This window comes from Aspergillus sclerotioniger, assembly GCF_003184525.1.
Source record: "Aspergillus sclerotioniger CBS 115572 chromosome Unknown BO94scaffold_1, whole genome shotgun sequence".
Lineage (NCBI taxonomy): Eukaryota > Fungi > Ascomycota > Eurotiomycetes > Eurotiales > Aspergillaceae > Aspergillus > Aspergillus sclerotioniger.
Window position 1 is genome coordinate 1,291,151 of NW_020290991.1, and position 23,896 is coordinate 1,315,046.

Consider the following 23,896-nt stretch of genomic DNA (forward strand, 5'->3'; position numbering starts at 1 on the left):
GGTTTTACGTTTATGGCTCGCTCCAGTCTACCTGGTCAGTTACAGAATCGGAGCCGTCCTTGGCGTATGTGATACGGAGACGAAGGCGGAGTTTAGGTGGGAGGGCCTGTAGGGCGTTAGTCAGCATGAATAAGAAGGGCACGGGTCGCGTAGCTTACCCCATTAAGAGATGCAACCTTAAGCATCTGGATGCCTTCATCGCCGGCATCAAGGTCAGCCTTGTTGATCGCACTGAGCTGAAGTTTCTGGCTCTTAGGCACGGCTGCCTGCAAGCCAACGTTGGAGAAGTGGCCAAAGCTGGAGACGTTTCGGAAACGAGCCTGAATCTGTGCACTTCCCCCACTGCCACGTTGGACCTGGAGGGTAAGAGACAGGTCGTTCTTGTTAAACGCCGTATGAGCGGGCGCCGCAGACGGTGCGGGAGCCGGCGCCGGCGATGCAGAAGACCCCAAGCCTCCTAGAAGATCCAGGCCTGATGATGCGGGCTCGGAAGGCCGGGGGGATGGCGTGCTTCCATTCGTGTTGAACAGGTCCATGATAGCGCTGGTGTTGACGGATCCTACTGGCTTCTGCGCGGGCTGCGGAGAAGGCGAAGTTAGGCTAGAATCCCCGCCAAGGATATCGGCCAGCAGATCGGCCGTGTTCTGAGATCCGTTGGTGGTTGGGCTGGTCGCTGGGGCGTCGCCGCCCATGAGGTCCAGGAGCATGTCCTGCTCCGCCTGCTTAGCAGGCTTCTTGGACTTGTCTTTCAGAATTTTGCTTTGACGCTTCTTGGCCGGTGCACCCAAGACTCTTTGCTCTTCACGAATCTCCGGCGGAGGCATGCGTTCAAGGACTCCCCGACGAATCTGATCATAGCCAAACAGGTTGACGTACTCGACAGCCCGCTGTTGAATCTCGACGCTCAGATCGGCAGTCCGGCTGCTGAGGAAGCGACGGAGCCGCTCAACCTGTGCTGGATCTGACATGCGCACGGTAAGCTTCATAGACGCCGTAGTGATGTATTCCACCACCGTTTGCGTGGCGTACGTGCTGTTGAGAATGTTGGTAAACAGGTCAACGATGTCGCTTTCCTTGACCTCCTTGACCAATTCCTCTTCCTCGTACTGACCACCACGAAGGAGGTTGTCACCATACTCGCCAATGACCCAGGTAGCAGCAAGGGTAAGACCTTCTTGCGAGATATCTTCTTTTAACGACATGTAAAGCTTTTGCACCGAGTAAGTCTGCAGCTCTGGTGTGGTAGCAATGAGGCGAACAAAGGACGAGAGAATCTGTTCCTTAACATAGGCACCGGCAAGCTTGAGTACCCGGAGGATGGTGTCGACATGCCAGCGTTTGTTGGGGGCATACCGATCAGCAGCGATACCAATCTGAGTCGTCATCGCTGGCTTGAATTCGTTGTCGGCGACTTCTAAGAAAGCGAGCAACTCTCGAACAAGAACACGCACGTTGCTCTCATTGATCAACATGAAGCTGAGATCGAGGGCACGTCTTCTGATACTGATATCCGGGTCGCGGAGACACTCCAAAATGGTGTTGCGGTGCCGCTGAACTGCGTTGGGCTCAATTGCGACGACCTTGTTCAGTGTATTGAGGGCGACGTAACGGATGTTGTTATCCTTGTTGGTCAGGAACTTTCCAAGGATGTTGACACCTAGCACTCTCAGCCCTGAGTCCGCTTCAATATCGAGAATTGTTAGAACGGCCTCATAGAGAATGGCATTTCCGACGTTCTTCGTTGAGTCAGTGTTGGTAGCCACCTGGGCCAAAATGTCATTGATCAATTCGCTGGTTGCGGCATCCCCTCTCCCTAGCACTCTAAGAAGGCGCAGGATTTTCACTTGGAGGAAGGGATCGGTAATGCCGGAGACGTCATGTTCCGGGGCGTATCCCGAGGACGTCAACCCCTTCAAAGCGCGCACAAGACCACCGGCCAGGGGCCGGAACATCTCGATAACACCCTCCTGTCCTTCTTCTGCCTCCTCGGCTTCACACATGTCGATTGCGAGGGTCAAACCGCACAGCAAGACACCGTGGTTCCTATCCGACAGAAGTGTCTTGGCCTTCTCCAGGAAATGCTCCTGCAGGTCCGGGACCTTGCGACATACCCGCATGGCACACAGTGCCGCCTTCCTCCGAATGTAAGGGTTCGCGGTGGACATAAGGTTTTCAACTTCCGGGAAAAGATCTCGAGACATTTCGACGGAGGCGATGTTACCCAAAGCGCACAGGGCCAAACCGACGATATATTGATTGGAGTGATTAAGGTCACTGTAAGACGTCAGCCATAGTACTGTAGGCCGATCAAGGTATGGACTTACTTCTTCAATGAGTTCGTTACCAGCGTCAAAACCTCTTGGTTCTCATCCAGCAGTAGCATAGTCCCCAGGTATCCCAGGCGTTTGTCGGCGAAACGGTGGGACGCCAATAGCTTCAGACATTCAATCTGACCAAAGTGCGTCCGTTCACCAAGTGTGAATAGATACAGAAGCTTGGCCACATTATTTCTCCTGTCCGGGTATATGAGACGCTGGTTCGAGCGCGTTCAGGGGTTGTGGTGGCAATGCTAACCGGACGCCAGAATCATGGCTCTCTTCCCTGAAAGACGCACGGATGGCCGCACTCTCCTTTTGGATAACTGCTCGTTCATCGGCAATTGTCTTGGCCGATCGCACATTTCGAATGAATTGCTTCACTATATTCAATGGGCGGCAAGAGAGGGGACTGTTAGCGACGGAACTCCGGGGACAGGGGAAAGGGTGCGATATGGCAATGTGGGGGAGGTTCAACAACACAAGGACACCTACGGGATGCCATGGCGGCCACAGGGACCCCCGGATGGGGAGGTAAGAAGAAGGGGGAGGGTCGACACGGGGGGGACGATCGGAGAAAAAAGAAGGATGCGAAGAAGCCAGTCTGCGCAATCCGGGGGTCGGTGATGTGGAGGGAATAATAATGAGGGGGTCAGTAGTAATGGTCGAGAGCAGCAGTGGCAGCGGCGGTGGTCAGTCAGGCAGTCGAGAGCCTCGCCCGTCCTCTGCGACTTGGCTGGCTTGGCGTCCCGCCAAACGGCCATCTGGTCATCACGTGCTGCGCAGAAGCTAGAGTCAGGCCGCATATTCACTCCAACAAGGGACATGGGACTCTGGTCTTAAGCTTCAGTATGTGATGGTATGAGAGGTTGCAGCACCGAGCATGGAAGCAACGACCAAGGGGCTATAGGAAGTTGAACCAAAAAGAAGATTATGATAGGATACTGAAAAAGTAAACGCAAAAAAACATATTACAAGACAGAAGATGTATATAGCATGTCCTGGTTTCGATCCAGGGACCTCCGGGTTATGAGCCCGGCGCTCTTCCCCTGAGCTAACATGCTTTCTTATATGAGTTTGGTATTTGAGATATGCTATACAAAGGAATAGTAATGCAAGAAAGAGAAAAGAAGAGACAAAAATAATAACTAGCATGTCCTGGTTTCGATCCAGGGACCTCCGGGTTATGAGCCCGGCGCTCTTCCCCTGAGCTAACATGCTGTGATTATTGAATATTGTATTCAAATTACGCACTATCAGCCAAGGTCTAAGTTATAGAGTCAGCCATCAGGTGCACCTCTCATCACGTGAAATGTCCCTCATGTACTACTGTAGGACTTACTATATACAGGAAGGTGGACATTAGACTAATGATGTGGTAAGTACTCTGTATGAAGTACTTCTTCGTCCGACTTGAGGTTTCTATCTGATGTGATGAAATTACTATATGGTAGCGCTGCAGTTGATCTACATCTATATATACATAGTATGTGCACCCCGACCCGTAAAACAAAAAGTACTGACAGGAGTACCATTCAGAGGCCCTTTCACTTAATTTACTACATACTCCCCAGTAACAACACACCACTGAAGACTGGTCGTGACATCTCTCCCTACCAACCGAGCGGTGTATGGAAGTACTACTATATAGATAGTACTCCGTATGCGCCGACCCGATCATATCAGACTTGGCGGTGAACCATGAGAAAGAGAATCCAATTTCTCCATCACAATTCAAACACAGTAACTCCATACCAACCAAACAGATCGACAATTTGATATCCAATTGATGTCATAATTTATGCCCAACACTCTACCTGCCCTATCTACTCCGAAACCACCAACGGACAAACCTTTAGCCAAGCCGTCTTCACTGGAGCTCTTCCACGTCAGCCGATGGATCCGGTAAGCTTATCCATTATCGACACCATCGGGTATCAATGATTCCTAGAGGAACGAATCACACCGCCGCACTATTAATTATGAGAAAAATGTGCAATCGATGCATTCTCTCCCATGCTGATTTACGCCTGGAAATCAGGCTGACCGAAGAAGTCTTCTAGAAGAAGACTAAGTTATGAGTTCGCGAAATGCCTGTCAGCAGGGTGGGGTTTGAAAAAAAAAACACGTGCTTTCTCACGGGACTGGCCCAACACTGGAGCTTTCAACCGTGCTGCTTCACGACTGGTTCCAGTCCAGTTTCGCCAACCATGGATCACTCATCCTTCATTGTCCCGCCGCCGCCCCCCCATCCGAGGGACCCGAAAGTATTCGCGACAAGTATTGCCTGTGCCGCTGTAAAGGTTACTTCCTAGGGTAGCTTGACCGAGTATTCCGTAATCGTGATAACCGTAGCTCAGAGACCTCACGGTAACCAGCTTCTTGCTGCTTATCACTGTTACCTTGTACATGGTACGTATCAAACTACCAAGACCTGTGGCCTCCCATCCTTTCCATAATCTTTGAGTTCGCCCATCAATTCACAATCCCGGTCTTTCCAAGTCATTGGCGTCATATACAGCAGCAGCCCACACGTCTATTGTGCAATCGATCGGCCACCCATCGAACCCCGCCTTCAACAATTTTCGTTGCCTGCTCTCGGCCCAAATTCGCAAAGATCCCGGTCCATACGCAGCTCCAGCGGACCACCAGCCTATACCATAAGACTTCTTATTGCCTAATAAATTTTTTCTCCTTGGATCCATCTAGTGGCGTACAGGGGTGACCAGTCGATTAAATCACGGACCACTTAGTTCGGTGCGCAAGGTTCCCTGCGCGTTCTGTCAGAAGATGAGCGCAGAGTCAATGACAACCTCACTCCGGAACCACCCAGAGCAAAAGGATTTCCATCCGGAGCCCTGCAAACGACGCGGGTCCTTCTTCGGCCATGTAACTGGCAATAAGCATACGGATGATGGTCGTGATTCCTGGTCAATAAAGAAATTCCTGAGCCGCCATGTGAGCCGTCGATATCGCGTTCTGGAACGCGAGCCGAACCGGCTTCGAAAAAGGTTCACTCAATAATAAATAAAAAGCCTCGGGAAGGAATACACCTACCACATTGGACGTGTTATTGTTATTGTACTGGGGGACATATAATACTACCCTCCTCCTTTCACTCATCTCGATGCCTATATGGACGGAAAGTATAGTATCCAATCCCCCATGCTGCGGGCACTGGTCGTTCCGCGCGAGGGCTGGCCGCGGGTGGATATTATCGGCTCCCGCAGGAATTCCCACGGTGTATCTTCTATTGGACCATCTTGTACTCTTATCAGTGGGTGTTGTCTGCCACCATCATCGTCTTTCCCAGGGACCAGTGGGCGACGAACGGATGGGTCGGGATCTTGGTCTTTATTCTCTTTCTATTTTTATTTTCCCGCGTACTCACCCTGTCATTCTTCTCTTTATTTTTGCTTTTTTTTCAGTTGGCCTTGGCGTTGGTTTTTCATTGCTCGAATCAGCCGGTGTTAAGCCGACTGATATATGGCACCGGGACTGTTGGACTCAGAACATGCTGTATGGAGTCCAACGTGGCGCGAGAAACTAACGATTTGATGGACTCTTCTGTTTGAATCTAGACCCTTGTGTCTCACTCTGTAGGTAGTCGGGTGGGCTCTGATGTGGACCCTCAAGTTGGATGCCTTGTTATGCTGCCACATGTAAATACCTACTAAGACAGACAGACGGTAGTATGATATGAACATAACGAACATCGCAAGGCAACCTAAAGCATAAAGCGTTAGTCGACGCCATAAAGACACAAAGGCAATCCAGATCTCACCCACTGACTGAGTGCACCGTAACTCTGCCAGCTCAAATCCGACGTGGTGCCTTACAACCTCCAGAGTTCAACGTTAGCTCGACGCCGATTCCTATCACGAGGAGGAAATTTTTTAGCGTCGGCAAGCCAAAGGCAACTTAATCCTCCGCTCCAGTGGTCGTATAGCATGTAGGCTCAACGTTTGGTTGCTTTGACCGTTAGACATGTCATGTAGGAGTTCGTTCACACTTGAAAGTACGCCTTGTAGCTGCATGATGTTGTTGATCTTTGGTTAGGGTCGTGCATAGGTGCCTCGTGCTAGTGGTTAGTATCTCAGCAGGGCAAGCTTGGATTGAGACTGGGCTGTGATCTGGTGAGGTCTGGCTTTGGCTTTGGCTTTGTTGCTATTGCATCGGAGCCCTCGTGTGTTGGGTGTGTTAGATCAGGGTCTATGGATGGGTGTAGGCAGTTGCGTTGGAAGGCTTTCCTTTTACGGAAACGTCGATGGAGGACCATCGAGTCCGCAGAGCTCTGGTCGTTGTGTATCAGGTTAGCTCATATGCGTTCTGCTATAGGAAAAGAATAGAGCCATTTGTTGTCGTGCGATGGTTGGATATCCTGGGATGAAGGCTCACCGGCATTCTGAGGTGCCGGATACACACCCCCTAGTATAACATGCGACATTGTATAGATAGAGGCATCGGGAATTATTATGACTCAACGGACTGTAAAAATCTTAGACGCAATAAAAATTTTTGAGATGCAAGGAGTACTCTGTACGGAGTGCAGAGCGCAGGTGCAATGCAGTGCAGTGCAGAACAAAGAACCTCTCGCATTGAATTCTGTATGTGTATGCACTCGAGAGCTGGAATGGGCATTCATATTGCCAGCATATTACTGCATGTTATATGAAGAGGCAATGACTATTTACTCAGATACATATCTGACCTCTCAGTGCCTGCACAGTATACTCGGTGGCATGTAACACATATGGAAAGGTTACAGAGCAGCGGCTATCATCATGACTGGGCCTCAGGTACCTGGGTCGGTTGGAGACACAACGGCCTCTTAATGCTAGGTAGACCCACACCATTCCCATAGAAGGGAAATTAATCCGCCTATCAAGACAGGCGATCATACCGAGTCTGCTCGGCGATAATTTACGAGCGACTGAATTCTGATTACGAAAACCCACATCTGGATACGCCATACGGACTACGGAGGATGTCATGCATAGCGGAGTCATATCTAGAACGGGGGAGACGGATACGAAGAGTCTGGGCGTTCTGTGCGTTTAATTAAGCCACCCTAAAACCATGGTACTGGGATAGTTACCTACTTCCCTGCTTACCCGAGCACTTTAGAGCGTAAGCCACGCTGAACTCTCCGAGTGAAACCCATAAACAAGGGCTGCCGGAGTGGTGATACTACCCGCTGTCGCCTCCGCACATGCAAGGCGAGAAGAGCTAGGCGCCGCTTTTCATGGGTTTCCCTCCTTCAGAGTTCAGTGCCTGTTAGTCAGACGGAATGTTTCACCTCCCCATCTTGTTCCTCTCACTGGATTGAGATCTGGCCGGGTCTGAGTAATCCGACGCAGGAACAGACGATCCACTGATTTGCACTGGACGACCCTTATCACCAATGGTATTATCACGAAGGGGAGGTGGTCAAAACTCAACGGGTGAAGTATTGAGTAGGCGGGATGGATAAGCTTCGGTACGAGCAGAGAGGATGAGCGCGTCGGCAAGTCGTAGATTTATGCACTAGGCAAGCAGATGTCATAACAGTCAGCGGATTGAGCAACTAAGTGATACGTAATGATGGGAGAAAGCCTTGAAATCCACTACCCTACCTACACAATTGCAATCTGGAGCCTGACGGGAGGAAACGCCAGTAACATGGTGTACCTAGTAGGTACTGTAGTAGTGTATGGATCGCACAACAACTGCTTTTCGGTTTACCAGGTTCCCGTGCAGCACACGCGTAAGTTGGCTCGCATGGGCCTGGCTTCGGCACTTTCGGTTAGATACCAACTTATGAGTGGAGATAATAATTTCCAGTGGGCTGGATGGTTGTTCCCCTTTGGTTGTAGGTGAGTCGGTCGCGAGTAATAAATCTGCAAGGATGGGAGTAAACAACAGGAGATTATTTCCGTTGCCGGTCCAGCGTGAGGTGACTCCAGTTACTAACAGGGAGTCGAACCCCTCTCAATTTGATTGCAGGTCACTTGAGCGAGCCACTGACGCAGCTCGAGATTGTTTAGGCCGACGGATTTCATTTCGAAGGAGGTTTAACCGGATCATAGTCACGGCGATCAACGGACACGGCGCTGAATCTGAAGTCTGGAGTTCTCAACCTTGGACCCGAAGGATTTTAGTCGGAAAATAAGGGGGCCCCACTGTGATTGAGAACAGCGGCTCCCTAACTGACAATGGAGATTCGACCGTTACGGTTTACGGGCGTTTACGTTATTGTCATGGTGCTGCACGCTATGGCCAATGCATACTGGACCTGTCAATGGCTGTCAAAATTGTCAGTTTATTAGTCTGTAGCCAGCGGAAATTGGATGGGCTGGAAGCGGGAAGTTTAACAAGAACTCACATCGTGGTCCTCCATAACCCCTGTCCATGGGGGCATGGAAGCCCAAAAGGTGCGGTACCTGACTAAGAAGGTTTTTCTCGGTGTCGTTGTTTAAGGTGGTACCAGTACGGAATAATAATAGAAGCCTCGACAATTCTACACGATATATGGAGTATGTAAGACACTACGGAGTCATCCGTACTCCGTACCAACACTGGATATGTCTAGGATTCTACGGAGTAGATACTATCGGATCCCAATTGGCAAGCACCGGTAGTACTTCAGTAAGCAACAACATACCTATGCAAGTCTGAATCTCTGATCGTACCGCCTGGTAATGGTCTGCTTCATTTTACATAGTACTCGGCTGAAGCCAAGCTAAGGTATTAGCATCATGGTTATGGCCAAGGCCTCCCCTCCCCACCCCAGGAGCCCGTTGCATCGTCATTTAGCCCCTCCAAGCATTCCTCATGTTGTGAAGATGGGGTCCGACCGCTTAGGTAAGACAGAAGCGTGAAATTCCTTGTAGTGCTTACTGTACGGAGGTTTCAAGTATTATCGGTCAGTAGGCATGGAGAGTAATCATGCATGTCGCCCCTATTGCCCGTCATCAGAGTCGGACCTACGAGGGTGGAAGTAAAGGTACTTTGTACGGAGTAGTGGCTATTGCCGTCGGTAAGATGAGCGGAAGTGGCCGGCTTGCATCCGGCTCATGTAGGCAGGTATGTATGAGAGTCATGAGCGGTGCTTCCGCGGTTGTACTTACATTGGTGACTACTTCTACAGATCATGTCAGCATCGACCGGACGCGACCACATTAATTTTGGTAATATACAGGAGGTAACTAACCCTCGATAGGCTTCCTTGGCGTCAGCCGGGAAGATTAAGAAAATATGAAGAAGCAGTCGCGTACGTATTCAAGATCTCGCTCTCTTATCTCGATAAACTCAATTCCGATCAAGTTGCATGGCTTTTACGATGAGATGAGCCCATGACATCATTGTTGATACTAGCTAGTTACTACTGTGTATGTAGGTAGCAGGACGTACTCCGTACTGTGTACCCGAAAGATTGACCACTAGGAGATATAAGATGATCTTCAAGGGAGGAAACGCCTTACCTCCAGCCTAGAGGAGCTGAGGCTGTATCGATTGCCGCCTTGTCTTGAGGTGGTACTGAAAGAGCTCGCACATCCTGTATGTTGGCTGCGTCGTGCAGTAACGATATCCGGATAAATTACTAGTTCCTGTGGTTAGCCCGTTTCTAAGTATGGAGTGTGGAGTACGGCAGATACCATGGGTCATCACTGGCTAGGCAGTCCCTAAGGCAGGTACCAATGAAGTTGCCCCTAGTCGGTGGTAACAATAATCGGATTGGGCTGCAATTTGGCCTTCTAGGTGTGACTAGTGGTCTCTTCTCCACATTGGAAGAAATTTTTCGACAATCGATTTTTGCGTCCTTTTTTGAGTTCCCGCATGATCTCTCTCCTGAATGGGAACTAGCTAGATACGTAAAGAGGTACCGAATAACGGATGCTGTTGGAGTGTTGGATGTGGCAGCTGCAGGTATGTGCTGGACACCTCTCTGGGAGACCCAAGAATCCTATTCGATATACAACTGAGTACATATATTGGTGGGAAAAGGAAAAAGGGGGGGGGGATTTGGGGATGGGAGAGGGGGCGAGGGGAGGGAAAAGAGAACGGGTTGATGCATATAATCCATCACCTGAACAGTGAACAGAGGCAGAGGGAAGGAGCGCTGTAACTCACTAAACTAAGAGGGGATTAATAATAATAATAATGAAGAAAATCAAGCGACCGATGGTGGGTTCGGACTGGCTCCAAGTGGTTCTGCTGTGACGGCCGGCCCCGGGGGACGACGGTGTAACCAACCGACCAGATCCCCTGGTTCAGAAACGGGCGGGTTTGTTTGTCTCGGCCTTCTCAGTCCCTCGCTCTCGACCTTGACCGTTTTGAGCTGACCAGTACGGAGTACCTAGTACTGACTTGAGACTGTGTAGACTAGGTTAGCTATGGCCACTCACTTTCTCTGGTACTCATGCTGTCAGTAGTAGCTAGTAGCTAGTAAGTAGGTGCGGAGTAGGTTGTAGGTACTAGGTAGGTAGGTAGGTGCTCGTTGGGCTCATCAACCTAGTAGGTACTTGCCTTTCTCTCGCTCGCTCTTTTCTCGCTCTTCATCTTCGTCTCCCTTTCCTCTCCCTCTCTTCCTCCTTTCTTCCTTCTTCCTCACTTTCATCTCATCGGGTCTTTCCCACCCCTTCCCTCTTTCCCACTCTTTCTGTTTTCCCTTCTCCTTTCTCCTCCTTGTTTCGTTCGTGACCCCAAGAGAGATCACTGGGTATCTTTTCCGCCACCCCATGTGGCGTGGCTCCGGGTCTCACTATTGCTACTAAACCAATTCCCACTACTTCCTTCCTGCTACGATTACCCGTTCGTTCTAAACCAATAGTGACCTGCTACGACCCCTTCTTCCCCCCCAGTCCCCCGGTCCATACCCAGGCAGCCAGTACCATCACCTGGATCATCCTTACACACCTCCTGCTACTTCTTACTTACACCCACACACACTCCGCCGCACCCTAGCCCTTCCCACCGCTTTGGATGTCTCGGTTCGCCTCCGTTGCCAGACAAACCGCCTCGGATCGTGACTCCTCTTCCCTTCTTCTGCCAGCCTGCTTGTCTGGTGCTTTATTTATTTTTGGCTGTTATCTGTGCCTTGCCATTTACTCCGGATTCGCCTGCTGGTCGCGTGTCTAGTCCTTCCGGTCTTTCCTCATGAGTCCAGTCACCCGGTTCAACTTCGCCTCCCACAGTATCAGCGTCCACGTTTGACTGGTCAGCGGGACGAGGTATCTCTAATCAGACGCCATGGCGATATGGCCGTTTGGTCGTAAGAACAAGCGGCACACGATCCAGCTGGATGCACCTGCCGTGGCCGACATCCAGTCGTCGCAGGAACCTCGCCACAGCTTCGATGACAGCAAGCTAAGCAGGAAACTGTCTCGCAAGCACTCCAAACGTCAAAAGAACAGACACGCCCAGCCAGTTGAAGTTATCCCGAGCTCCTTGCGCGATGTTTCCCACCCGACGTCCTCTCGAGTTGCTCAATACCTTCCACCTACGTCACATAGTGAGCAGCCGACCCCGATGAAAGAAAACCGCCTCCCGGTCTCCCGAGCAGGCCAGCATTCCGACGCCTACACTACATATTCCAATATGAGCCACGACCAGCCTTCTTTGTCTCGGTCTGCATCACTGTTGAGGTCCAAGCGCAACGATACCGGGCCGGCAGTTTTGAAGAAAAAGTTGAGCAAGCGGAAGGCTTACGAGATTGCCAGGGAGCGGGAAATTCGGATGCTTGCCTCTTCTCCGATAGATATTCCTCGCCGTCCGTCTCCGTTGCCCGCGGAACAGTTCTCCATCGAGACGCGCAGGGGTGCCAGAGCCCAGAGTCGGCGCTCAGATCGGCACTGTTCTGACGGTAGTCTCTCGATGCGTGACTCGGCTGCATCCTCCCTCTCGGACATCTTCGAATCATATACCTTTAAGGTTAACACGTTCGCTGCGTGGACACCGCGTCCGGTCATACGCTATGTGGAAGCTCCTCGGGTGTCAACTGCGAAGAGTCAAAGGCCGCCCGAGGCTTCATTTCGGAGGGATAAAACACCGACCTTCGCCACTCACGACGAGAATATACATTCTAAAAAGAGAGTGGATAGATTGGCCGATGACTTAGATGCGGGTGCTCTCCGGGAGTTGCTAGAAAGGGACCGCCGGCGCAGGGAGAGGAAGCAGCTCGAAGACCAAGAGAAACTACACCGGAAACTACAGCAGGCTGCTGAGCAACAACGACAAACAGAAGCAGACGCAGAAGCAGGTGTTGATACTGTTCCCCAGAATCTGCCCGGTGAGACTGAAGAGCAATCTGTAGCTCAACGTGGGCGGCCTGGTGCTGAGAGCTGCGCTACATCTGACCGGTTAGACGAACACACTCCCCGGACAAACGAAACCAATGCCTTCCTAGGCGGAGAGTCTTCGGGATCTTGGTTGAGAGAGGCTTCTAAAGACACCGAACGAGGTGGTCGCCAGTCCATGGAGAGCGTTCACGTCCTCGGCAACATTGACGATAGCTCTATTCGGGAACCAAAGCTTGTCATGCGCCGTAGCTTTGCCCCGTCGCAAGACATGGGCATGTCCGGCAGCAGCCTCTCTCATTCACCATCTAGACGTGAACTCTACAGTCCAACTTCTTCGCAGCTCTATGGTATTGGCCGAGAATCCACATCCGATGTATCGCGAACCATCGACTCGGATCGGCGCTTGTCCGACCATAGCAGTGGACGTGTCAACACAATTACTTCCATCTTCCGACGCGGCAGCTCACGTCTCAAGCGGAGCTATCGTGAACGTTTCCATGAACGTAGTCCCGAACATTCGAACCCGTCCCATGAATCTTTCTTCAAGGTTCAGACACAGTCGTCAGGTCCGCCTCCGTCGTTCGTTACTCCACGGACATTCCTTGGATCAGGTACCATCAAGCGGTCGCAGTCGAAGTTCACCGAGCATTTCGGCGATGAGCCCCTGTCTCCACCGGACTCACGTCTTCAATCTCCCGATATTCCGGAAGTGGTGGACGAATTTGAAAGAGAGAATGAGATGTCCGATATCAATATGGGGACTCAATATCCCATCCCCAGTTCTGGGTCGGAGGCGCAGGATATTCCGAAAAACCGTCACCATTCTTGGACGGGCGACAGCTGGGAAGGTGACCCAGACAATCTTCCTCTGTCCCAGTCCTTAGCATCCGTCGACTCCGAAGGGTCATGGATGTCGGGGCAATTTCTGCGCCGCATATCTCAGAAAAAGGCAAGCAACCCACTACGCACCAGTCTTAACTCGTCACGAAACATCGTGGAAGAAGGGCGCGAGAGTTCCTCCAAAGGCGATGAGAACCCCACCAGCGAACCGCTCGTCAGATTCGGAACCCATCAGGATGATTCACCGAAAGCTGGCACTGATATAACCGGCCCACAGCCAGACAAGGATACGAACATGGACAGAGTACCAGAGCAAACCGAGGAAGCCTGGCACGATCACATTGCAAGGAGACCTGTACTCGTGACTCCAGCAATCCGTCCGAAGTCTAACGAAGGACTTCTTAGAAATGTCCAGTCGTTCTGTGCCGATGAGGAATTCAGCCCCATCGAAGAGCATTCTGCCGAATTTGAGTTTGAAACGCATGATGACACGAAAGCGGGCAGCCGAACAGAGTCAGGCGGCCAATAGACCCATTTCCGCGCAAGGTTGCTTTGATCACAACTGTGACGGCCTTGATTCGATGAGAAGCCTTTATCTGTGTTGAGATCTCTCGATGTCATCACGTGCAGTTATTTAATATTTTTTTTTTTTTAGTATATACCCCAGTCGCTCGTTAAACCTTTCCTATGTCGCTCCTTTGCTTCCATATCCCCCCTTTTCCCACCCCCCCTTACTCGGTGGATTTTTTCACAAGATCCATGACACTTGATGTGGCCATGTTTACGTTCTTCGACGCTCTCATCGGGTCAAGTACAGATCTTGTCCGTGCTCTTCGTCTTGTTGGTGGGCTTTGTTAGTTTTCGAATTTGTTGATACCCCCACATCAGCGGAAGTTTGAATGAGTTCGCCCCAATCATTGCACCCTGGTGGTTGTTGGCGCTTGTGTGTTTTTGATAGACTCGAAGTATCTCGTTCTTCAGTTCAATGCACATATTGTGATACAATTTATCTGTTCTAGTTTTCCTTGTATTGTTTAATGTCTGCTTGGCTCGTGGCGGGATTCCTGTACTATATGCTCGAGCATTTACCGCGGCCTGTTTTCTCCGAAAGATGGATGTCATCTACCTGTAAATATCACACGGGAAGGACTCTTGCCTCCCATCATCTACTATGTCATGATAAACTTCCTGGTACTGCTGGTAGGAATTCACCCCTCGTCCGGAGTATTGCCATTTTCTTCCGCCTGGATCACCTGATCGGAGAAACTCGGTAGCAGCGGCGGTGGCTGCCTCAGGCCGGGAACACCCGTCCAGACCGGTCGCGATTCATAAGCGACGGGAGCACGTCATCTGGGGGTTTGTTTCTCACCCATCCGTTCGTGCATTCCCTCACCACCGTCCACCAACCAAGTCGGCCCCGGCCCGTAATTTGATTGTCATCCATATTCTTATCAATTCAATTCAATTACAGCCACGATGTCTGCTGCTGGCCTGACAAATCCCATGCGCTTTCGCCTCTCAGGGGGCGCCCCTTGGTAAGCGTGCATAGAAGCGACCTCCCCCTTCGACGGCGTCCGAGAGGCTTCGGCGGACGGGCGAACGATTAGTCAGAGGCCAGAGCCGCGGCGCAACGTCATGTCGGGTGGGAGGTTCACCCACTATAAATTCGATTTGTGCCCCTCCGTGCTGGGCAGCCCCTCAATTCGGAACTAATCGTCGTCTCAACCCTCCATAGTTTTAAACCATCCACTCTGGCCTCCCGTCGCCTCCTCTCTTCCTCCTCCGCTAGATTCTCTGTCAGGTCTTCCACTAGAACCGCAGTAGCGTCCTCCTTCCTGCGTCCGACCCCGGTCAACCACATCCCCGCCCCGTTCCTCAACCGTCGCGCTTTCTCTCACTCTCCCTCCATCCAATTCTCCCACTCCTCCACCATGTCTCACGGAAACGTCATCTCCATCACCTCGTATGTGATGCCCCCCTGGAAACGTTCTCGTCCTTCAACCTTGGAAAACAAATACTAATCGTCTCTGCAGCAAGGCTGAATTCGAGGAGAAGGTCCTCAGCCCCTCCGCCGGCCCCGTCGTCGTTGACTGCTTCGCCACCTGGTGCGGTCCTTGCAAGGCCATCGCCCCTAAGGTCGCCGAATTCAGCGAGACCTACGCCGGCGCCAAGTTCTACCAGATCGACGTTGACGAGCTGTCCGACGTTGCTGCCGAGCTCGGTGTCCGTGCCATGCCCACTTTCCTGCTCTTCAAGGACGGCAAGAAGTTCGATGACCTCACCGGTGCCAACCCTAAGGGTCTGGAGGTGAAGGTTCAGGCTCTGCTTGCTTAGATTTGTTGTTGATAAATGATGAGGAGGGGTTGTTTTGTTAGTTCTAGATGAACTTTAATTGATGGGCTTCTTACCCCGCATAATTGTTTGCATATTGTTTGGTTGTCCTGGTATTGTGTAGTGTGAGTAGGTGTATTCTCGGTGCGTATTTATGGATGATGGTAGTATTTTCATCAGAGTCGTGATCAGTATGATTTGTTGAACACATCATTTGTCATGCATCACTGCAGGCTAATGCACACCCTGGGCAGACGTCACAGCTGAAATGATAAGATTGGCTTCTTTGCTATTCATAGTACCTGCATTTTACATTTCCGCATCTCTCATTTCATCTCATCAATAAACAGATCCGGTGGCAATGATCGAATACTCCAGTATCTACTCTACTCAGCCATGTACTGTCCTCTGCCCAAGTCCGCGACTAACCAGTACCAACATCAAAAACTTCCAAACTGAAAGACCACTTCAATTCAACTGAAAAATCACCGTTTAGTCGAGGATAACCACACCGGTGAAGCCCATCCAGCTCCACAATCTCAGTAACACACTATAGCATGTCACCCATGAGTATGAATCAATCCTAGAAAAGATCCCCTATTTCATCGAAACGATAACAGGTCAAGACAAACGATCCCGACCGGATCATCTACAAATGATATGATAATATCTGTTGGTTTAGTTCGTAGGTACAAAAAACAAGGGGGGTAAAGTAGGACTTATCGATTACTAGTACTGGCCTAGAATTTATAGAGATGAATCCTGGATATTAGATAGGTGGTTTGTCCTGGCACATCTAAGATATCAATTCTTTCTTACTTCATATATTGTCTGTGGGTAACTCCATATTATAAATTGAGTTGTACTCTTATAATGATCGATCATAACAAATGGTATTAGTTTATGTAGTGTATCAGCCAAGCTTCACATTATGGTTATTGAATACGTTGACTGGAATCTATTTATTATGATGACTTGTCTCCTGGTAGAGGAATGTGATAAGGTACTGGTACTGGATACAGTTTGGAAGGGATTTCTTTTTTTAATTGACGTGATGGGATATAGTGTATATTTGATAGTACTGGTCTGTACTTTTCACTATCGGAAGACTTTTAGGACAGTGCTATGCTATTGTAGCTAGATAGATGTGTTACAGTATTTCTGTAAGTGCATAACACATACCTTGCAGCACAATTGAATGCTACTTATCTCATATCCTACTTCATCGGAGTCCGATCGAAGTGCTAAACTAATCCTGATCAGGTATCTAATCTAGTGTGGGTGAATAGCACAGCCGCATTGCCTACTTCAGGCATGGATAAATCTGAGACATGCATAATCGGTTTCTGATACCAGGATATGTATACAATATAATTGTCCGGTGATAAGACCGAGGTGCCCATCTGTAAGGCATAACTCACTCTAGGCTTTTAGCACGTGCTAACTGGCAAGTTAGTTTCGAGTACGCGTAAGTGTCCTCCATAAGTCTGAGATTACTATATGCTCGATAAAGCTAAGTATGTAGCTTAGAGACTAGTAGGGTTTCTAGGTTGCCAGGTCAGGATAGGTTAGGGGTATTGTTGTATCTCAATGCAATTAGATGAAGATAGGGGCCACTTGCAGCTTCACCTGGTAATTGGTTGAGTCTAGATCTGGAGACGCCAGAACTCCTTCGGACACAGGGGCCATGCATAGGATGTAGTGGTGATTTGTAGGCCCTCCGTAGCCGCAATCTATTAGTTCGGAAAATAAACCCATGGGCGATGCATGCAGGTACCGCTTACATGCATCAGCGGTATGTTTTCTTTTCCAATGGCATATAACGTACTTCTCGTTACACCTTCCATAGGTACCCCAGATCAGAAAGTCCATCCACAGTGACTACTATGGAGGACTCCGTACCTTATTGATCTGCAGCTTAGCCCCGTCCGAGTGCGGACATGTCTCGGCGGCACAGCAAATAGCAAATGGCAACACTGTAACAGACCCCCAGGAGGGGCCCCGAAAGGAACACGGCACACAAGCCCCATCATTCAGCTACACATGCACGCAATTTCGACTTCTGCTGCGCCGTTTCTCCCTAGTTATCCCCTGAGCCCGCGGGGATACCGAGAAATATTACCCAACAGAAAGGATCCGGTCTCCGTGCACGGGTGATTAATTAATTGGCTTATATTGGCTGTCATATAAGTTAATATAGTGATGGGCCTGTCCAGCCCGGCTGGATAATTTTGGGGCCGAGGGATTCCGGGGAGCTGGGTTGCAGGATCGATGATTTGATTTAGAAGAGAAACAAGATGGCTAGGTCTGGGGTGAGTTCCGCATATCTAAATGTAGTATCCTTGGGGAGAAGGATCGAGGATCTTCCTGGCTATGTCGCAGGATGGAAGGATCTGATGACTCGGGTGCCAGGGCCAAGGGCCAAGGGCCAGTCGGCAACTCTTGACAGGTGACGAATCCATGCGTTTGGCCCCTGCGTCGTCTGCACGCTTGCCCTTGCGGTGGGTCGTCGATGTTTCAATCGAATGGGTATGGAAGGTGCCTTCCATGGTTTGTTCTTTCTGGTTCGATCGACCGGGAGGGGGCAGTCGTTTGCTATCTTACCATGTGCTTCCGTGAAATGCCGAGGCACCGAGTTTGGATATTGGTTCGCTTGGACCATTCGTTTACGAATGATTTATCTTGCCAAGGCCGGACATACCAGGATCATGAAGTTTATATAGATAACCTGGCCTTTTAGTTCTTACGCAAGACCGCCAGGATGGCCCGGAAGTAGTAGACCGAAAGGATTAGACGGACGATTGGCTACCGAGTCATCCAGCAGGAGGCCTAATTAGTATTTGCACTTTGTACCTGCGGCTGAGGGACCAAACAACTCCGCAGGTCGAATTACCGCGAAGGGGGGACTAGATACTACACCTAGATAGTTCCGCCTAGCATTGTGTCCACAGTCCACAGTCCAACCCACATGGATGGACTGGAAGGAAGAAGCTATGACGATACCAAGGGGTCGGGCGCGCGCCAAACGATTCTTGTTGGATATACCTATATGAAACACCGTTAACGTCTCCTCATCCAAAATTCAGGGTGTATGGCACCCGGTCGGTCGGGAAAGACGGCGTTGCCCCTGTGTGTAGGCGATGTCATGGCCCATCGCTTAGGCGCGTGGTGGTGACCAAACTGGGACTAGTGGGGCGAGTCTGGTCAGTGACTCGGCCAGCTAGCCCGATCAGGCATGGCCGATCGAGGGATCGAACCACGATCTGAGTCACGGGGCAGAAGGCTACACCGGAAGCGGGCTAGCCACCGCGTGCTGGTCCAACGGGACTGCATCTCCGTGGCCCGCCTTGGAGCCCACCACTGGATCTCTCTCTCACTTTCTCTCTCCGTCTCTCCCTCTTCCTCGGCCACACTGGCACACTCAGCTCGTCAACGGTTCCATCTGGTCCCATCCGTCGGATTACTGCCGGCTTCCCTTCCCTGTTTCCCCTGCTCGAGATTGATTGTGTCTTACCCGTGCCATGAATCGCATGATTCTTAGTGAACGTGCCCCGAGCTAAATCCGCTGAAACGTCCACTGGCCACTCAGGGTCCTTGTCAACCTCGTGGGCGCGGGCAGTTAACGAATCCATAACACTGCCCATGGCCAACCCCAAGCGTCCTATGTACTGTAACTATGATGCTCTACCCTGGTTGTGTGCCCCGCGCCATCTGATTTTGTCTTCTGGAGCCGAACGGCGTTCCTACCACAGCTATTTACTTCTTACGTATCACTGACCAGAGCCTGGGTAAGCCGACGGACTCCTAGAGATCTGCATAAGGAGAAGACTACACAAATGTCGAAGATTCGTAATATGTCTCTCAAATCGCCCTAAAACTTCTTCCGGCTATCAATGTGCTGGGGGTTGTCTCTGCGGCACATTTACCTTCGGAGAAGAGCGAAAGTGCAACCAGGCGGCGCAGCTGAATCTTCTGGGCCTATCTCCGACAAAGTTGACTTTAGCGGCCATCCCCCGAGAGCTAGACCCATCTGGCTCGACAAGTAATTGACTTTGACAAAGTGGGAGGGAAACTTAGTCTTGGTGACTAAATTGACCACGGTTATCGACCATTCATTCGTGCTTCTGACTTGCCAGGCAAGGCTGGGACCAAGTCGGCAAACTCAGTGCCCCATGGTTCCTGATTGCAGCCTCGATCTCGATTGTCGTGATCCAATCACCCACAGCCCAGACTCTGATACGCCCTTGATGGAGACTTGCGTTCATCCTTTTTTTTATCATGATCACTGGAAGCGGGCCCAGTCCTCATTCTGGAGTTCGCATCCACAATTTGACCGTGCAAAGCCAACGCGGAAAGGGAAGGATCCATAGCCACCGCGAAGAATTAATCGCCTCCCACTCGGTCATAACCTCATTTAGTCTACTCATTATTTTATTATTCTTAATGGCATTATGTTCCGTCAATCGGGTACCTGGAAAAAGTGGCTAGCATATAGGACGGGCCAGCCGCATGGAGCACCTGGAAGCTGAATCTTAATGTTATATTAAAAAGAATTCCCACCTGATGCTGGCTAAGCCTGCCCCTGCTAGGCTTACCCTGTCATTTCTCGCCTTACGTCTCATCCTGCCTATGTCAATGTCTTGAATAATACTCGGTTCTATCAAACTTCTCACCTCGAGAATGTTGCTCACAGATAGATCCCCCGATGGGGAATATGTCGACGTGTTTTACATGGGGGGGTTCATCTTTCTGGCTTACTTAGTCAGTGTGATGGGATGCACAACAACGTTGGAGCTTCTCCATAGACGGACATCTAGAGCTGGTCTGTATAACTGGTACGATATCTACTCGTGCATGTGAAACCCGTATCTGTCTGACCATCTGCGCAGGTATCTACTGCTTACCTCCTCCATAACCATGGGTGGTGTTGGTATCTGGTGTATGCATTATATCGGAAACCGTGCCATCGTCCTGGGAGACGGGGCTATGCGGACTCAGATCATTTACAGCATGAAGTTCACCGGCGTATCCTTTGTACTCCCAGTCATCGTCCTGCTTATCGCCTTTTATTGCATCGGAGCCAGCGAAAAAGCCAGTTATTTTCGAATCGTGGCGGGTGGTATACTGACTGGTGGCGCGGTTTGTGGTATGCATTATATCGGCCAGCTCGGTATCAGCAACTACACATGCACCTACCGAGTTGCGAACGTCGTGGGGGCCGCCATAATCGCTGTATTTGCTAGCACAGTCGCCCTGACAGTCTTCTTTCGGTGGAGGGCCACCTGGACGGATAGCTGGTGGCGGCGTGGTATTTGTGGCTGCGTCCTCGCTCTCGCTGTCTCGGGCATGCACTGGACTGCTGCGGTGGGAACATACTACTACAACCATGACGAGTCCATGCAACACAATGGCCAGCTTTCTCGGAGCCAGGTTGTCATCATCTGCGCTGTTTTGGTAGGTCCATACTTCAGAAGAGGGCACCAGCTAGCGATGATATTAACAAAGCACAGGCATGCGCTGCTTGCGGAGTTCTGACGGCATGCGCTGTAGCCGCTGGTGGAAATCGAAGACGACTAAACATACAAGCCCGACAGCTAGTCCTGACTTGTGCTTTCTTTGACCAGTCAGGGCGGATCATGGTCACTCCTCACGCGCTGCTTCCTAGTCGGAAGATTGTTGATCGTTATATTGGAAAGGTATGTTCACGAGCCAGGTTTTCTGAACATGTGCTGATGCGGGATCCCTACGCCACTCTAGACATTCAACGATGACGATCTTACCCGAAGCCATCCCGCTTTCCTCTGGGCATTCCGAGCGAGCAGACACTGGAACCTGGTCAAGGATGTTGTTCCTTTCATGAGGAGTCGAATTGAGACGGACAAGGAGGCAACGGAACACTATATTGCCAAGGGAGAGCCTTCGGATCAGGAGACTGAGTTGCAGAGCGATTTCGACGAGCTATTTAAACGGCACTTCTGTGTGACCGCGCAGGATCTTGCCGACGAGGTTCGACAGCCTCTACCGTCCCTGGGAAAGCTATACGACGATGTGTTGATTACAACTGCGCCGACGTCGCGCTTCTCTCGAGCGATGGGATACTCGCGGCTAAGCAACAGCAAGGGCCAAATGTTGTTCACAGTGCGCCATCTGGAGAAGCAGGAAGCAAATCGACTGGCCGCCGCAGGTTTCCGTTTCACCCCGATCGAAAATGTCACTTCAGCCCTGTCGAATCGAATGCACATTCCGTTACCGGTCTTGGGCGGACATCTCAAAGGCATGCGAGACTATGCGACCGGAGGTCGCAACTACGAGCCTGGCGTCCATCTCGTTTCTTTCGTCATGCGCCCTACCATTTCTGATCACTTTGAGGTGCTAACAGCAAAAGGCACCGGTAACCCATTGCCCTCGGCAACCTTACCGATCAAACGCATGCAAATCCAACATCTCGACCTAATCTCACACATGGAAGGATGGACCATCTCTACCTGCTTGACTTGGCTGAAATCCGAAGCGGCCATGTCTCATAGGGACATCGATGACTTCCGCGAGCATATGATCCACGCAATGACATCGCTTGCCAGTGCACTGCCTCCTGATATCAACATGGCTTCCAAATTCTCAGCTCGGCCCCTTATTGCGCCCTGTCGAACATCACCTGGCTCTGATGCTTCAAACTGTATCCTTCTATCATTCTGCGCAGTCGGAAATCTGGATACGCAGGTCTCGAACCCCGACTTCACCTTCATGCCTTTACGCCTCTTCCGCACTCAGCAACAATTGAACGATACGAATCTTGGAAGCGAGGGATTTGCGAAGGAATTGGGCAGGGAGTTGTATTACTCGAATGCACGCAGCAGCTCCGCCACCGAGTCCGACGTGCCACCGTCCGTCCGATCTGTTTTGAAACTTTGGCCACGCAAGCATATGGATCCCACGAGACGGGATCTTTCTCAGGAAACTCTGACGGAGCTCTCGCAGCTGGGAGACATCATGGTCCGCAAGGAAGTTAAGGTCGATGTTGCCAAGCTATCCGAACCAGCACTCGAATCCTCGCTAGGCAGACATGCTTCGCATGCCACTGTGGTAGCCGGTGACATGGCTACTAGCACCTACGTGGACGAACTCTACAACCTCTGCTATTCGCCTGGTGTCCGCTTGCGACCGGACACGGCCATCACTCAGGTCTCGAACGGATGAAATGCTTGACATTGAGTATTGCCAATCAACCCTATATTCGCCTAAACGAACCCAAGGCTTCCTACCGAGAAAAGGAGCATGCGATGTCCTCGACAGTCGAGAACACGCCCCCCCCTTCAGTCCTCTAATGGAACCGCTGATGGTTTCCAGACCGTCAGGATTTTAAATTCTGCACCAGGGCCGTAGAAGGCTGCTCCACCTCCTACGCAGAACGGCACAAAACCATCCCATGCCCTTCTACTCGAACGGAGCACATGATCAAAGCATGAACTCCTAGCCAACGCAACCATGCCAACTTTACTTATGATTACACTCATCAAACGACCTTCTTTACGTTTCTTTTCTTATTGTTTTCTGTTCATAGCGTTTAGATACACATACCCCTTCTACTTTTTGTTTGTGACATCGATACTATAAAGGATAGAGAACAGACACCTGCGTGTCACTCACATAATGTACATAGTCCCAACACCAGAGAACACCAACCAGCAACGACATGCATACACTATCCATCACCCAACCACCAGAAAAAGTAAGAAACCATCAACTCAAACAACCATCTTAAACAACCGAACTCACACACAACAAATAACCATCTAATTAATCCTCAAGGCTTTTTTTATTGTATCTACCTCCATATTCCAAGAAAAGTAAGTACTAGTACTGACCCAGTCAAACAAAACCAAGAATCCCTCCTCCTCTCTTCCCCTATATCGCCCCGCAAAGGAAAAAAAAATAGAAAAAGATCAAATAGGAAAAAAAGAAATCTCCCCGACTGGGAGTCGAACCCAGGTCTCCCGCGCTTGTTCCCGTAAAGGATTGACAAGCGGAAATCATGACCGTTAGACCATCGAGGAATTGATGAATTACGATTTCAATAATATGCTATATAAACTCCCCCTAAATATCAACAGCCATATCTATCGCCGTGTG

At 50.5% G+C, this 23,896-nt stretch overlaps 5 protein-coding genes and 3 non-coding genes across 8 annotated transcripts; 4 read left to right on the forward strand and 4 right to left on the reverse strand.

Annotated features, from left to right (window-relative positions):
- Positions 1-10: 10 nt before the first annotated feature.
- On the reverse strand, positions 11-2,820 carry BO94DRAFT_453734 (AP-1 complex subunit gamma; the record flags this gene model as incomplete). Its single annotated transcript, XM_025607578.1, has 5 exons — positions 11-106; positions 159-2,274; positions 2,325-2,513; positions 2,575-2,698; positions 2,799-2,820. 5 exons carry the CDS (start codon positions 2,818-2,820, stop codon positions 11-13), a joined length of 2,547 nt encoding a protein of 848 aa, XP_025473360.1.
- Positions 2,821-3,307: 487 nt separating this feature from the next.
- BO94DRAFT_t27 lies at positions 3,308-3,379 on the reverse strand. Its single transcript has one exon. It is a non-coding gene; the product is annotated as a tRNA-Met (tRNA).
- Positions 3,380-3,464: 85 nt separating this feature from the next.
- Positions 3,465-3,536, reverse strand: BO94DRAFT_t26. Its single transcript has one exon. It is a non-coding gene; the product is annotated as a tRNA-Met (tRNA).
- A 7,755-nt stretch (positions 3,537-11,291) lies between these two features.
- BO94DRAFT_15814 (uncharacterized protein) lies at positions 11,292-14,103 on the forward strand. Its single transcript, XM_025605851.1, has one exon. The coding sequence runs from the start codon at positions 11,547-11,549 to the stop codon at positions 13,962-13,964; it is 2,418 nt and encodes an 805-aa protein (XP_025473361.1). The 5' UTR covers positions 11,292-11,546; the 3' UTR covers positions 13,965-14,103.
- A 173-nt stretch (positions 14,104-14,276) lies between these two features.
- Positions 14,277-14,896, forward strand: BO94DRAFT_529976 (uncharacterized protein). The gene has a single exon (XM_025610575.1). It carries the CDS (start codon positions 14,473-14,475, stop codon positions 14,707-14,709), a length of 237 nt encoding a protein of 78 aa, XP_025473362.1. The 5' UTR covers positions 14,277-14,472; the 3' UTR covers positions 14,710-14,896.
- A 470-nt stretch (positions 14,897-15,366) lies between these two features.
- BO94DRAFT_580431 (thioredoxin family protein) lies at positions 15,367-15,769 on the forward strand (the record flags this gene model as incomplete). Its single annotated transcript, XM_025615327.1, has 2 exons — positions 15,367-15,398; positions 15,469-15,769. The coding sequence occupies 2 exons, from the start codon at positions 15,367-15,369 to the stop codon at positions 15,767-15,769; spliced, it is 333 nt and encodes a 110-aa protein (XP_025473363.1).
- Positions 15,770-20,350: 4,581 nt separating this feature from the next.
- Positions 20,351-23,021, forward strand: BO94DRAFT_15938 (MHYT domain signaling protein). The gene is made up of 4 exons (XM_025605858.1): positions 20,351-20,601; positions 20,656-21,220; positions 21,277-21,462; positions 21,524-23,021. Exons 1-4 carry the CDS (start codon positions 20,447-20,449, stop codon positions 22,961-22,963), a joined length of 2,346 nt encoding a protein of 781 aa, XP_025473364.1. The 5' UTR covers positions 20,351-20,446; the 3' UTR covers positions 22,964-23,021.
- A 709-nt stretch (positions 23,022-23,730) lies between these two features.
- Positions 23,731-23,820, reverse strand: BO94DRAFT_t25. Its single transcript has one exon. It is a non-coding gene; the product is annotated as a tRNA-Asp (tRNA).
- Between the last annotated feature and the right edge of the window lie 76 nt (positions 23,821-23,896).

What these genes read in the sequence shown, in the direction of transcription:
- BO94DRAFT_15814 (XM_025605851.1), top strand. Translation starts at nt 11,547, where the DNA reads ATGGCGATATGGCCGTTTGGTCGTAAGAACAAGCGGCACACGATCCAG.
- BO94DRAFT_529976 (XM_025610575.1), top strand. Translation starts at nt 14,473, where the DNA reads ATGTCTGCTTGGCTCGTGGCGGGATTCCTGTACTATATGCTCGAGCAT.
- BO94DRAFT_15938 (XM_025605858.1), top strand. Translation starts at nt 20,447, where the DNA reads ATGTTGCTCACAGATAGATCCCCCGATGGGGAATATGTCGACGTGTTT. An exon ending in TCATCATCTGCGCTGTTTTG is followed by an intron (nt 21,221 to 21,276) that starts GTAGGTCCATAC and finishes AACAAAGCACAG; the next exon opens with GCATGCGCTGCTTGCGGAGT. An exon ending in TTGATCGTTATATTGGAAAG is followed by an intron (nt 21,463 to 21,523) that starts GTATGTTCACGA and finishes ACGCCACTCTAG; the next exon opens with ACATTCAACGATGACGATCT.